The sequence below is a fragment of the Pseudorca crassidens genome, chromosome 15, assembly GCF_039906515.1.
Source record: "Pseudorca crassidens isolate mPseCra1 chromosome 15, mPseCra1.hap1, whole genome shotgun sequence".
NCBI lineage: Eukaryota > Metazoa > Chordata > Mammalia > Artiodactyla > Delphinidae > Pseudorca > Pseudorca crassidens.
Window position 1 is genome coordinate 82,797,594 of NC_090310.1, and position 14,556 is coordinate 82,812,149.

The 14,556-nt window shown below is 46.0% G+C and overlaps 1 protein-coding gene across 1 annotated transcript; it reads left to right on the forward strand.

The window, feature by feature from the left end:
• Positions 1-7,652: 7,652 nt before the first annotated feature.
• Positions 7,653-8,724, forward strand: MC3R (melanocortin 3 receptor). Its single transcript, XM_067705207.1, has one exon. The coding sequence runs from the start codon at positions 7,762-7,764 to the stop codon at positions 8,722-8,724; it is 963 nt and encodes a 320-aa protein (XP_067561308.1). The 5' UTR covers positions 7,653-7,761.
• The last annotated feature ends 5,832 nt before the right edge of the window (positions 8,725-14,556 follow it).

Genomic DNA, 14,556 nt, shown 5'->3' on the forward strand with positions numbered 1-14,556 from the left:
TTATATTTTTAGATTACACATTTAAGTGATATCATATAATATTTGTCTTCCTCTGCCTGACTTACTTTGCTGAGTATGATACTCTCTAAGTCCATCTCTGTTGCTGCAAATGACAATATTTCATTCTTTTTTATGGCTGAGTAATATTCCATTGTATATATACCACATCTTCTTAAGCCAGTTGTCTGTTGTTGGGCACTTGGGTTGTTTCCATACCTTGGCTATTGTAAATAGTGCTGCTATGAACATTGGGGTGATGTATATTTTCGAATTAGCGTTTTCATCTTTTCTGGATATATGCCCAGGAGTGGGATTACTGGATCATGTGGTAACTCTATTTTTAGTTTTTTAAGGACCCTCCGCACTGTTTTCCATAGTGGCTGGTCCAATTTACATTCCCACCTACAGCTGTTGGTTTTGTTTGCTTGTTTGTTTGTTTTGGAATTTGAAAAATGAGAAAGTCAAAAAAATGGAGGATTTTGTGACCCAAAAGTTAAACACAGCCTAGGTGAGCATATTTTTTACTGTCACATAGAAATAGAAAGTAGATTAGTATCGAAAGTTGTCAGAGGCTGAGGGAAGTAGCAAACGGGGAGTAACTGCGAATGGGGATGGGGTGATGAAAATGTTCTGGAATTAGACAGTGGTGATGGTTGCACAACCTTGTGAAGATGCTAGAAAACACTGAACAGTACACTTTAAAATCATGAATTTTCTGGTTCCTATATCTCAATTTTAAAAAGGTAAAGAGATATTTACAGGCATAAAAAATATTAGGAACCTAGGGTATGAGTAAAAATAAATCTTAAAAGTAGTTGGGAAATAAAAGTTTCTTCAAGGCATAGGATTAAAATATTTGGACGATGAGATGAAAAAAATAGCTGATTTTCCCCTGCATGACCTTTAGACAAATAAATATATTTACAGACAGTACTTGTATGTAAACATAAAATTTTAAATCTGCAAATCAACAAAAAGAAAGAGAGAAAGAAATGAAGGAAGGAAAGAAGCAAAGTGCCTGGTGCACTCAAATGTTCAAAAGGAGGCTGTGACATCATCACGGCAGAGTGAACGCGGTGGCACGTGGCAGTGTTGGTCTGGTGGAGAAAGAATGGAAAGAGTACATGGGAAGGAACAGGAGACCATTGAACAACCAGGTAGGAACTGCCCTCCCATTAGCATCACAGCTAATTAATATTCATGTTTCACTTGCCCGTGTCCCTTCCTCGGCTGAACGTAGGGATTTAAGACCCAGAGGAAAGTCACATAAAAATGTTAAGACCCCTCAGGCCATACTTGAGTCATCAAAACTCAATTACAAAGCACCCCCTTGAGGGAATTCCCTGGTGGTCCAGCAGTTAGGACTCAGGCTTTCACTGCCATGGGCCTGGGTTCAATCCCTGGTCAGGGAACTAAGATCCCACAAACTGCACAGCTTCCCCCAAAGAAAAAGCACGTCCGTGATGTCATCCATCAGGTGTCCCATGCCCCTGGTATGATGTGACGAGAAGGCACCTCACCTGCGTGCTATTCTTTCCAGAAACCCATGACCCCAGTCTAACCCTAAGAGGGGACAAGCCAAATTGAGAGACCTACAAAACACTTGACCAGCCCTCCTCCAACTGCCAAAGTCACGGAAATCAGGGAAAGACTGAAACTGTCACATACTGGAGGGGACCAAGGGGACAATCTGCGATGTCTTTCTTGGGGTGGAAGAACAATGTTCTCATGATGAACAACCAACTACACAATCCTTGATCCAATTTCCAGGCTCTCTTGCAGCTAGGGTAGAGCATGTGACCCAGCTCTAGCCAACGAGGCATAATCATAATTCTACTGTGAAGAAAGAATCCTACTAATTCTTTGTGAAGAAAGATGTCTCTTTCTTCAAAAAGGGTAACAAATTCCAGCAGCCTCCATTTTCGCAGGGTCAGTGGTGAGGAACCTCGACGGTCAGTGGTGTCAGGGAGGAGGTGGAGCTTAAAGAGCAGGGTGAGTGGCCACAGGAACTGGAGGGAAACCAGGAGAACGTGGTGCAGTCAGAGCCAAGAGAAGGATCTATAAGGAAGGAGTGAGCAATGGTGCCAGACGCTACTGAGTCAACAAGGGTTTCAATGATAAGGAGGTCACCAGTGCCCTGGGCAAACCTGTTTCTATGGAGCGACCGAGGCAGCATCCAAAAGTGAATGGATTGAGGGATAAGATGGAAAAGAACAGAGAAAGCAGGTATCCACAACTCTCTCAAGAACGTTAGCTGTGAGGGGAGGAAGAGGGCTGAGGAGGGGCTGCAAGAATAGATGAGACAGCCAAGACATGGGAGCAACCTAAGTGTCCATCAACAGAGGAATGGATAAAGAAGATGTGGTCTATATATACAATGGAATATTAGCCATGAAAAAGAATGAAATACTTCCATTTGCAGCAACATGGATGGACCCAGAGATCACCATACTAAGGGAAGTAAGTCAGACAGAGAAAGACAAATATCATATATCACTTATATGTGGAATCTAAAGACCACGGCACACTCTCCTCTTCCAACAGTTTCAAGGTGGTATCATCCTCAAAAAGATAAAAGAATAAAATTTTAAAACGCATTTTAGATAAACTGTCTCCCAGAACAGAAGAAGAAAATAAAGGAAAATAGAAACTTTTCTTGGGTGGGTGGTAAGAGCAATCAACAGAATACAAATTATAAGGGAGGCTTCAAGGACAGGGAATAAAGTTGAAGCTGGTGATGATAAGAATAAAATGTCGGTCCAGGTTGAGGAAACAATTAAGGATGCCTAGGAAAGCTGAAAAAATGCTCAGCAACGGGTCCCAAGTTGCCAACCTGGATACACAAGAGCCGTTAGCTTGGGGTGGTTCTTAGGACTTCTAGGGGACAAAGGAGGAGCCAGGAAGCTGAAAATGGGCTGCACATACTGCATCTTCACAAGTTTAATGCTTTCAGAAAGGATGTCATTCACTAGCAAGATAGCACATCATTAGCAATTCTTTATGTGACTATAATCCATTTACAACACAGGGAACTCTACTGCAATCGTATTTTTAACAACTTATTAGAGTACACTTATCTACCATAAGGTTCACCCATTTCAAGAGCACCAGTGAATGATTTTTAGCAAGTGTATCGAGCTGTGCAGCCATCACCATAATCCAGTTTTCCCACATCCTCATCACCTCAGTTATGTCCATTTACAGTTAAACGCCATTGCCAGCCCTAGTCCCAGGCAATTACTTATCTACTTTCTGTCTTTATATATTTGCCTTTTCTGGACACTTCATATAAATGGAAACATACAAGTGTCTTCTTTTGTGTCTGACTTCTTTTACTTAGTGCAATGTTTTCGAGGTTCATTCCCGTGGTGCAGGTATCAGTATTTCATTGCTTTTTATTGATGAACTGTGCGCCGCTGTATGGATGTACTACATCCTGTCCATCCTCACCAGCTGAGGGACGTTACATTGCTTCCACAGTCTGACTACTATGAAAACGTTGCTATGGACATTCACCTTCAAGAATGTGTGTGGACATGTGTTTTCATTTCTCTTGGGCAGGTATCTAGGAGAGCAGTTACTGAGAGTCATACAGTAAATTTATGTTCGGCTTTTTACATTTTTGATAATTGTTTTCCAAAGTGGCTCTACTTCAATAACATTTGACGCGGTCAATTTTGTTAGATGCTGATATATAAAGAGGAGTAAGACGGTTCCTACCCACAAGTGCCATAAGGTCTAATAGGAGAGAAAATTATAGAGAAAATTACAGACAAATGGAGTCACTTCCTGAGAGTACATGACAAGTAGGGTCTATCAGTTTTTTATACAATTAAGATGGTCTAGAAAGGAAAAAGAAAGCTATGGGCTTCTTCCTTTCAAACAGTTATTGAGCACCTGATATGATTCTGATAGAAATGAGAGATGACTAAATATGGTCTTGTTTCAGGGACTGAGTTCAGCTGAATCACTTTGCTGTACACCAGAAACTAACGCAACATTGTAAATCAACTATACCTCAATTAAAAAATAAATAAAAATAAAAGACACTTTATCAAGGTTGCTGCTGTGGGTGATGAGGGCTCAATGTCATGGGACATCTGGGCAGCACACAAGGCATCTCCGGATGTCCGCCTGAAGGGCAGGAGGCTGGAGAGGTACCCACTGGCTCCAGCCCTCATTAGTTGAGGGTTGTCCCAGGTGGTGTTCACTCCCCCTCACTTCTAAGCTGAACTCGATCAGGCTGGGGGGCCACCACCCACCCGTACATCAGAGAAGATCCTGGGGCAAAACGTGGGTGGAGCCCCTTCGACCTGGGACCTGACCGACCTTGGGATTTGAAACCAGCCTTGCAGGGAGCTGTCCAGCAAGAGGTGGCTGAAATCAGAAGTGGGCCGAGGAGTGAATGGAGATGCAGGCATCAGAGGAATCTCCTCCTCAGAAACAATTAGGCTCAATGCTAAGATCTAAGCGTTGGTTCTAATGACTCTGGCCAGTGCTGTCCCATGTCGGTGGGATGGGATGTGACCTATAATTATGTAACAGTCTGCATGTCACAAGGGAGGGGAAGGAGTGCCCAACTCTGTCGGTTTCAGGGGAAAGAGAACAGGGTGGTTGAAGGGCAAATAAGAAAGCGGCCAAAAAAAATAATTGACATTTGAGCTGGGTCTTGAAGCATAAGAGGAATATGTCAGGCACAACATTCGGGAAGAGCTTTTTGGATAGAGAGGACACCCAAGTGGATTATTTCTTAGGATAAGAATCTTGTTACAGTTTATTGTTAACAGATTCAAAACAGGCACCCACACATGTGCCAACAACATATCAAAACACTGACAGAGACTTTCGTGTCTTGCAATTGTTGTTAATAAAGCCAATTCATTTGTAGAAGATTCAACTAAAAAGTAAGGCTGTAGTTGTGCTGCTCCCTCAGGAAAGCAGAGATAAGCATTTACAGAACAAATCAACACCCATCAGCAATGACGGTACCTCTGAGAATGCAGTTTTGAAGTGCCAGGCCCCATCTGCTCTCTCTCAAGGATGCTAACATCAGAGGACAGAAGCAGAGAAAGATTCAGTGCTCAGCCCAGGCCAAGCAGAGAGCAGGGAAGAGACCTAGTAGTCTCAGCTTTACAAGTAAGATGAGTGCCCCTGAAACCACAGACCAGGACACTATAAACATATCTCTGGATGTGAGCCTGAGGGTGAAGAAAAGAAACCCCCAAAAGGATTAGGATTGTGTTTTCCCCAACCTGGAACATGCATGGCTTAGCATCCGAAACAAAGTCACTTTGTTGAAAATAAATAGAAGTATTTCTCATGCCCCCTCAGTTCACGGACTGGGATCCACATTCAGGTGTATTTCTTTATTTTAGTAGAAACTGAAAATGATGAGACTATCCCCAAACACTAGGAACGCATCAAAGTGTTCTTCCAACACTCTCTGCTGAATTTGATACCTTTTTCATTCTTGTCAATCTGAAGTCTCCTTTTGATTTGCATTTCCCTGACTCCCCAGAAGGCTGAATATCTTTTCATAGGTTTATTATCCACTTGCATTTCCTCTTCAGTGAATTCCTGTTCCTATCTTTTGCCCTGTGTTCTAAGAGGTAAATCATCTTTTTCTTATTAATGTGAATGTATTCTTTGTATGGAAGAGACTAATCTGTGCCTGTAGCAAGCGTCTCCTTCCTGTTTGTCTTCTGACTTTATGTTGATTTTTTTCCACACTTAATTTCTGGTTACCCATCTTGCTAAGAAGACCTCTCCACCCCAACGTGTTATAAATATTCTAAATTTTCTTCTATTTCATATGCATATTTCTTCCATCTAATACACACACACAGTCACAGTCACACTCACATACATAGTTAGGTGATAGTTGGATGGTTAGAGCATCAATCCACCTGGAATTGATGTGTGGGTATGTGGCAGGTGAGGCAGCAAGGGGACTCAGTGTGTCCAGAGTTTACATTGTCCTCCTGTGCAGCATCACACCTGACGTGACCTAAGCATTAAAGTCAACTGCTAAATTCTGCCTTTTACATTTTCCAGCTCAAATGGCATCTCCATCCTCCCTGTTACTTAAGAAGGAAGCGGAGGTGTTCCCTGGGCTGTCCCTCTCCCACCATCCCATGTACCATCACACTCGAATCTCCAGGCCGCTACGTCCTAAATCTCTCTGTACACTCCTCCCATGGCCCCATGGTCACCTCCTTGCTTCAGGCCACCATCATCTCGCCCTGAATCTCTGCAGCCCTGGCCTCCCAGGCTCCGGGATCATCCCCTCCCAATCCAGTCTCCACTGTGCAATGAGGACTCTTTCTAAAATGCAAACCCCATCTCATCTCTTCCACAGCCCCGGCAGCCTTCAGGATACAGTCCAAACTCCCTCATGTGGCTGTCCTTCAAGACCCAGGCACCTCTCGCCTTAAAAGAATAGTAATAATTGCAGCCTCGTTTCTCAAGTTGTGTCTCCCAGCTCCACACTCCGGCCAGAGAAAACCATTTAAAGTTCTTCAAAAACACCAAGCTTGCTTTTCCGTAGATCTCAACCTCGGCTATGTCCCCCCGTCACCCGTCAAAAGTTGAAAACACACTTGCCCAGGTCCTGCCCCTGGTGATTCTGATTCAGGAGGTCAAGTGCAATCCCCGTGCCCACATTCTACAGATGATTTCCCACGACCAGGGTGCAGAACCACTGCTTGTAGCCTCCAGGCTGTAGGTATGTTATTCCCTCTGCCCAGAATCCTCTTCTACCTCCTCGACCCCAGTCCCCACTCACCAGTGAGTATCGCCTCTAACTCCTTGACGTCAAAGCTTAGATACTCCTTCCTCCAGGAATTTCCTTTGACCATCGAGGTTAGGGGGCCGCCTCCAGGCTCCCCCAGCCCCCTGGCATTCCCCGATTCAAGCATTCATCACACTGTAATATCACTGCCTGATTTCTTGTCTCCCACCCCAGACTCTGAGTTTGGGGGAAACAGGGACAGCGTGTCTGTCTTACTCACCACTGAATTTCCCACACTGGGCAGAAGCCCGACACGTGGTACGTGCTTAATAAATGTTTGCTACCCACCCCCACACACACACAAATGAATGAACAGATAAATGGATGAAAGGACGGCTGTGGTTATTTCCATGACAATAAACACTGCGCAGCCAAGCCAGCGAACAGATACGCAGCCTGGCCAGCAGAGGGCACCAGGCTGCCTTTTAATCTCTTTCCAAGCCCTGGAACCCGTCCTGCTGTCAGTCAGAGAGGCACCCGATGCTCAGTGGTCATTTCGCTGCGCTGAAGATTAAGTAGGAATTGTTTGCCTCCAGCCAACGTATAAAACCTGAGTGTTCACCCTTCACTGCTAACAACAGGTACCACAGCCTCTGTCTTGCTATGAAAACCGCCATAACTAGCAGCCAGTGGCTGTTTTTTTATTCCCAGGTGGGGATGTGAGAGGGGCTAAGAGGGAGAAAGAAGGAAGGAAGGTAAGAAGGGAGGGAGATACGACAGAGTATCTATAAAACTGTTTGTCCTGGAGAAGCAGAGGAAAGTTCTCTGTACGTCTCCAAGCTGACTTTCTCTCTCTCTCTCCCTCCCTTCATCCTTTTATTCTGCAGAAGAACAAAATCTAAGTCTAGACTGGACAAGCATCCGAAACAAGGATCTAGAGGGAGATTTCTTTCCTTTCCTGTACTCAGCAGCAGAAGCCGCAGCCTCCGGACCCTGCTGGAGCCCCGGCTCCGATCAGCCGTCTGTTGGCAATGAATGCTTCGAGCTGCCTGCTCTCTGCTCAACCAACGCTGCCTAATGGCTCAGAGCACCTTTCCTTCAGCAACCAGAGCGGCAAGAGCTTCTGCGAGCAGGTTTTCATCAAGCCTGAGGTCTTCCTGGCTCTGGGCATCATCAGCTTGATGGAGAACATCCTGGTCGTCCTGGCCGTGGTCAGGAACAGCAACCTGCACTCTCCCATGTACTTCTTCCTCTGCAGCCTGGCCGTGGCCGACATGCTGGTGAGCGTGTCCAACGCCCTGGAGACCATCATGATCGCCATCGTCAACAGCGACTACCTGACCTTCGAGGACCAGTTCCTGCAGCACATGGACAACGTCTTCGACTCCATGATCTGCATCTCCCTGGTGGCCTCCATCTGCAACCTCCTGGCCATCGCCGTCGACAGGTACACCAGCATCTTCTACGCGCTCCGCTACCACAGCATCATGACCGTGAGGAAGGCGCTAGGCCTGATCGCGGCCATCTGGCTATGCTGTGGCGTCTGCGGCGTGGTGTTCATCGTCTACTCTGAGAGCAAGATGGTCATCGTGTGCCTCGTCACCATGTTCCTCGCCATGCTGCTCCTCATGGGCACCCTCTACGTGCACATGTTCCTCTTTGCCCGGCTGCACGTCAAGCGCATCGCGGCACTGCCACCCGCCGCTGGGGTGGCGCCGCAGCAGCACTCGTGCATGAGGGGGGCCGTCACCATCACCATCCTGCTGGGGGTGTTCATCTTCTGCTGGGCCCCCTTCTTTCTCCATCTCATCTTCATCATAACCTGCCCCACCAACCCCTACTGCGTCTGCTACACCGCCCACTTCAACACCTACCTGGTCCTCATAATGTGCAACTCCGTCATCGACCCCCTAATCTACGCCTTCCGCAGCCTGGAGCTGCGCAACACCTTCAAGGAGATTCTCTGCAGCTGCAACGGCATGAGCGTTGGATAGGATGCAGGACCATAGGAAGGGGTATCGGTCTGATCACTTTTGACCCTGCATCCAGCCAAAGTGTTCAAAAAGAAGGGGAAAAAATACTTAAAAGACTTGAAAATGTGTTAACAGTCATGGTCGTTTGTGTCTTTTTGTTGTTGTTGTTGTTCTGGGGGTTTGGGGGGCGTTTTTCTGGCCGTGCCAGGTCTTAGTTGCGGCAGGCAGGATCCTTGTTGCAGCATGCCAACTCTTCATTGCGGCATGTGGGGTCTGGTTCCCTGACCAGGGATTGAACCCGGATCCCCTGCACGGGGAGCACAGAGTCTTAGCCACTGGACCACCAGGGGAGTCCCAGCGCGTCTTTTGTTTTTTAGCTTGCAGAAAGCCTTTTGAAAGGAGAAAATGGTCTATAACAGGCTCTCTGAAAGGATGCCAATGTGGGTTAAGTCACAAACTCTGATTTCCCGAATAGTCACTGGGGGAAATCCGCGAAGGCTGCTCTGGGCGCTTTCTGCATTCATCTTCATGCACCCAGGGTCTGTGACGCCTGCCTGCACCCTGCTTCCCACCCATGCCTTCACGCTTCAGGTCAGACTGAAGGATTCTCAGTAACAGTAAGGGTGGTTTGAACCTCTCCCAAGCAAACCTGTTACAGCTACTAACCTGGCTTTGCTCTCAGTTCATACGGGACTGGGTTTCTAGTCTACTACTCTATTTACGGTAAAGACAATTTCCTAAAAACAACAAACTCTGTGGAAGAAGTAATGTAATGCTATGCTGTTTGCCCCTCTTCTTGACCATACCCCACACCAGCCTCCACCCCCTGCAAACAGCATGGGGATGTAACCCACTTCTATTTTTGTTGTTACTGTTGTTCTTGTTGGGTTTTTATACATTCAACATAGGGCAGTTTTCAAAATAATGAAGGAGAGATAAAGTGCTTTGGAAAATCAGGACATACCTGTGTACAAAGTATTTTGATACCTTGCTATTTTAAAGTATACATTTCCCTATTTTAAAAAAAGCAATTTTTCCTACTATTCCTCTTCTGTCTTTAAAACAAGAGAGGCAATCGTGAGTAGGAAGGCGTGTGTCTCAAGAAATTGCCTGACAGTTGTTTTGGAGAGTTAGAGTCTGTGAGCTTCCTGCGGCTTTCCTGGAGACTGTTTTGCTCTTAAGAACTGTGCCTCTATCACATTTTATCTACGTGATGTGATCTGTTAAGGAGAATGGTTTCTGGTTCACTGCTCCTTTTGCGCGACATGGTGTTAAAGTTGGGTGACTCTGTTATCAAGGTCTATACCGTATCAAGTAAAGTGATTCACTCCTGTGAACACAGGGCAAGATTCACTGATGAGCGCTGTCCATGGTTGTGTGCTGCAGGCATCCATCAGACCCCTTTCCAACACAGAGGACCTCAAGCTGTGTTTTCCGGCTGTCCCCACGTCCCCCCCACCACCCCGCACCCGCCATGAATTCTCATGCTATGCTGTGTCTTTGGTATACAACTGTGTATTTTTCTTGTGCTGGAATACATTGGGGTTTCTTGTACTTGATCTGTGCTAATGTGAACAATATTACTTGTTTCTTACTTTGATTGTGACGTTTGGAAATAATAAAAGGCTTTTGTGGCTGACAAACATGTGTCACATTGAACCACACCACCTGGAAGCATCCTGGTGACTTCTGCTCGTGGCCATCGTACGTGACACTGCAATTCTGTGACTATTTTGTAAATGGCATAAACATCCTCATTGACCACACTGCTGGTCTTTTCTAGGGCAATGCCTTTTAGCCAAACTACAGAACTCTCCCATTTAGTTTACAAAAATACCAGGCTGAAATTTCTGGTTCACTGTCACTCCATTATTATAATCGAGACACCAAATAATAGGTCTTGTCCACTGCCACAAGGCAAGTTAATGTGGAAAATGGGGAATCGAATTCTTTGAAAATTGTATTAACAGCTTTAGGAATTATGATGTCCCTTTTCTATGTAAACAAGATCAAAATAACGTATTTTTCACTCTTTCATATCAGCTTTCACATTATTTCATTTATCCTGTCAACAAACCTCTAAAATAGGTGAGTCACTTTACAGATAAAGAAGCTTAGTCCCAGAGGGGTTACGTGATTGCCCAAGAATGCCCAGCTAAGTTAGGGTCACTGCATATTTTGTACCGTGGTGCTGATGCCTTTTTGCACAACACGATGCTGCCGACAGCTTTCCACAATCAAAACTGATCCAGCTGTCCTTTCTACGTACAGTTTAGCTGAGAGCAGTGCTTCTGAAGAGAAACGCCTGTTGGAATCACCCGGGATCTTGTTCAAGTGCAAAAGCTAATTCAGCAGGTCAGGAGTGGAGCCTAAGATGCTGCATTTCTGACTCTGACAAGCTCCCAGGGGATGTGGCTATTGGTCTGGGGACCACCTTTTAAATAGCAAGGACACAGAGGACTTTCAAACGAGCATAGTTCACAGCCAAAAATACACATCTGTGTGCAGTGCTGACCCCACGCCAGGAACTGTGCTAAGTACCTTACCAGCACTTACTTCTTTGACCCCTGCAATAACCCCTTCAGGCAGACACTAGGATCCTCCTTATGTACAGATAAGGCATCTGAAACTCAGGAAGGTTAAGGAATCTATGGAAACTCAGCTACGAGTGAAGAAGTGGAGATTCAAACTTGGGCTGCCTGCCCCCCACGCCCAAGCACAACCCGGACACCCTAGCACTTCTCCTGGAAACAGCATAGTTGAGCCATTGCCCAGTCCCCTCAGAGGCATGTATCACTATGAAGCGAGGCTTTAATGCATATTTCTACAACCACGAGTCCACATGTTCAAAACACAGTGTCCATCGAGCTGTCATAAAAACCAAGAAGACAATTCATTCTTTTACTTGCTATACTTTTGCAAAGTCTGTGGGTAGCCCTGGTAGTGCATCCATTTCTGGGGAGAACAACCCTGGACGTTAGGCTGTCATTGTCTCCTCCATGACCACTTTCCCAGATCTTCACATGAGAACCCACTGTGCATTTTAAGCAGGGGGATGGTTAGGTTCAAAAATGCTTAATTTTGGGGCTTCCCTGGTGGCGCAGTGCTTGGGAGTCCACCTGCCGATGCAGGGGACGTGGGTTCGTGCCCCGGTCCGGGAGGATCCCACATGCCGCGGAGCGGCTGGGCCCGTGAGCCATGGCCGCTGAGCCTGCGCGTCCGGAGCCTGTTTTCCGCAGCGGGAGAGACCACGGCAGTGAGAGGCCCGCGTACCGCAAAAAAAAAAAAAAGAAAAAAAGCTTAATTTTTGTAAATAAAAGCACATTATGATTTTCATTCATTTGTTAAGTTATGTTCACTTTCACCCCGCTAAGGCCAAAGCAGAATCACTGCAGTGGTTGTCTTCCTGCACCCCTAGAAATCATTGCCTGTTGTCCTTATTTAAGTTGAACTTTTGAGCTTAACTGTGATGTTCTTCTGTGGGGCTGGGGGCTACAACCACTCCAGCCTCCTAGGCTGAGACCATTTACCCACCCTCACTTCCACTGAAATCCATTCTCTACACAGCAGTCAGCGCAATCATTTAAAGATCTAAATCAGATAACATCACACTCCTGTTCAAAACTCTTCAGTGGCTTTGAATAAAATTCCACTTCCTTACCCTGCCCTACAGAGCCCTAACGATCTGATCTCCTCCAGGAAGTCCCCAACCCCCCACGCCCACCCATACTCCCCCCTCACTGGACTCAAACTCACTGGACTCATTCCCACCACAGGATCTTTGCGCCTGCTCTCTTCCCTACCTGAAGTCTCTTTCCCCGTTATCTTCCCATGATTGGAACCATCTTATCCTTCAGGCTCCAGTCCAATCCTCAGAGATGCCTTTCCTGCTCTCTTTCTAAAGAAGACCTCAGTCACTCACATGAAGTACTGTTCTACCACAGATCTTATTACTATTTTATATTCTCTTGTTAATTTGTTTGTTTAATTATCATCAACCTCTCCCACCAGAAAGCAGTAATTGGCATGGAAAACTGGTCAATAACAAATATGTTGAATGAAGAAGTGACTTCATGAGAAAACTTAAAGGCAAGTTCAAGTCTAACCAAAACGAATATAACACACCAGTGATCCTCAAATTTGGTGAACATCAATAACAAATGTGGAGTTTGAGAAACCAGCCTGTTCTCTGAAACCTGTGATCCAGCTGTTCAGAGGTAATGTCAGGCATCTGAAATTGTCAACAATCCACAGGTGATTACCACGCACACCAAACTTGCAGAACCACCTAAACCGACAAGCACCGCTGATTTCTTAAAAATAAGAAAAACCAGTACCCCAGGGGCTTAAATCTCTTTCCCATCACCATTTCCTGTCAGGATGTCCAACACCTGCAAATGATGTTGGGCCATCCAAGAACCAACATAAACCCAGAAACTGGGAAGAAACAGATGACAAAGCACAGAATAAAAGTAAACCCTTCAAAGGAAGAACTCAACCTTTCTCACGTAAAAACACTTGAGAGCCAAATCAGTCAAAGATAATAATAATAAAATGCGTTACCTAGTATTATTGATAATTATGTGCCGGACACAGGACTAAGCACTTAGATATATTAACTCGTTGGATTCTCATGAAAACCCTATGAGGTAAGCACTATTAATGTCTTGTCCTGTAGCAAAGGAAACTTAGGATCATGGAGGTTAATCATCCAGACCCAGGCTCCTCCGAATTCGAGGAGGAGAGCGGACACGAAGCCACAGTCAGGCTCCACGGTCCATGCATTGCCCACAATCCCACTGTGTGATGCACATGGCCGTAGCGATGCTCTCCAGGCTTGAATGGGCTTCAGCAGCTCTCAGCCCCAACAGAGAACTTTGTGTACTTTTTAATGGAAGTACAATAAATATACACAAACGTTCTTAAAAATTATCCTTTTTGCCATTTTTTCATCAGGCGACACAGAAAGCATGTCTACCCCCAGAGCCAGGAGTTGAGTGGCAGTGGGAAGCAGCTAATGATGTGAGTTGCTCAAGCCAAAAAAATGTATATCCCATGAAATACGTGAATAATTGACTCATTTCCCCGAATGTCACAGAGCACAGGTCTGACCTGAAAAATAAATACGTGTACAATCCTGAGAAACAAAGAAGAAAGAAAGATTCCTTCTTCGTTTCTAACTGTAGGAGGAAAAAAAGTCCTTCCCCGTGTTTATTCCGTTTACACTGTGACACGTGCTGGATTGTTAAGAGGTGGCACATCCCACTCACCATCAGAGGGAACACAAGAGCAATGTCACAGATGGTCCTTTAGGGCGAATGCCACAGGAGGTGCTCTGAAGGATTCTGTTTATCAGGCAAGAAAACAGTTTGCCCCTCTCTGAAAACACTGGGGAGACAACACAGGAAACTCTGAGCTGAAATTCAGGAGACCCCGGGACAAGGAGTGGCTCGAGGCTGGTGTGGCCGCGAGCAAGGCTGTCACTGCCTGTGGGCTTTGGTCACACATCTCTGCGACTGGCAGAGCTGGACTTGACGGGAGGGTCTCAACCTTTCCCCCTGTCCGTGGCGGTCACAGGTCACTGCTGCCTCAGGACTGCGGATCAGGTGACACAGGGCCCCTCAACACCAGCTACGAGGGTGGTGCCCGGCTCATGAGTCCTCCACGTCTTGGGCACAGCAACCACATCTGTGACCCAAGGCAGCCCAAGGAGACTCTCAGTACTTGAACTACTGAGAAAGAAAGGCCCTCCTTCCCCTGGACCTCTGGGTACCAAGCTGCCTGGGGCTGCAGCAGGAGCACCCGAGGAGGAAGCCAGCATCCAAAACGCAGGCGGATGCTTTCCTCTAAGAG

Bases quoted from the DNA above. Each gene is read 5' to 3' on its own strand.
- MC3R (XM_067705207.1), top strand. From the start codon at position 7,762: ATGAATGCTTCGAGCTGCCTGCTCTCTGCTCAACCAACGCTGCCTAAT.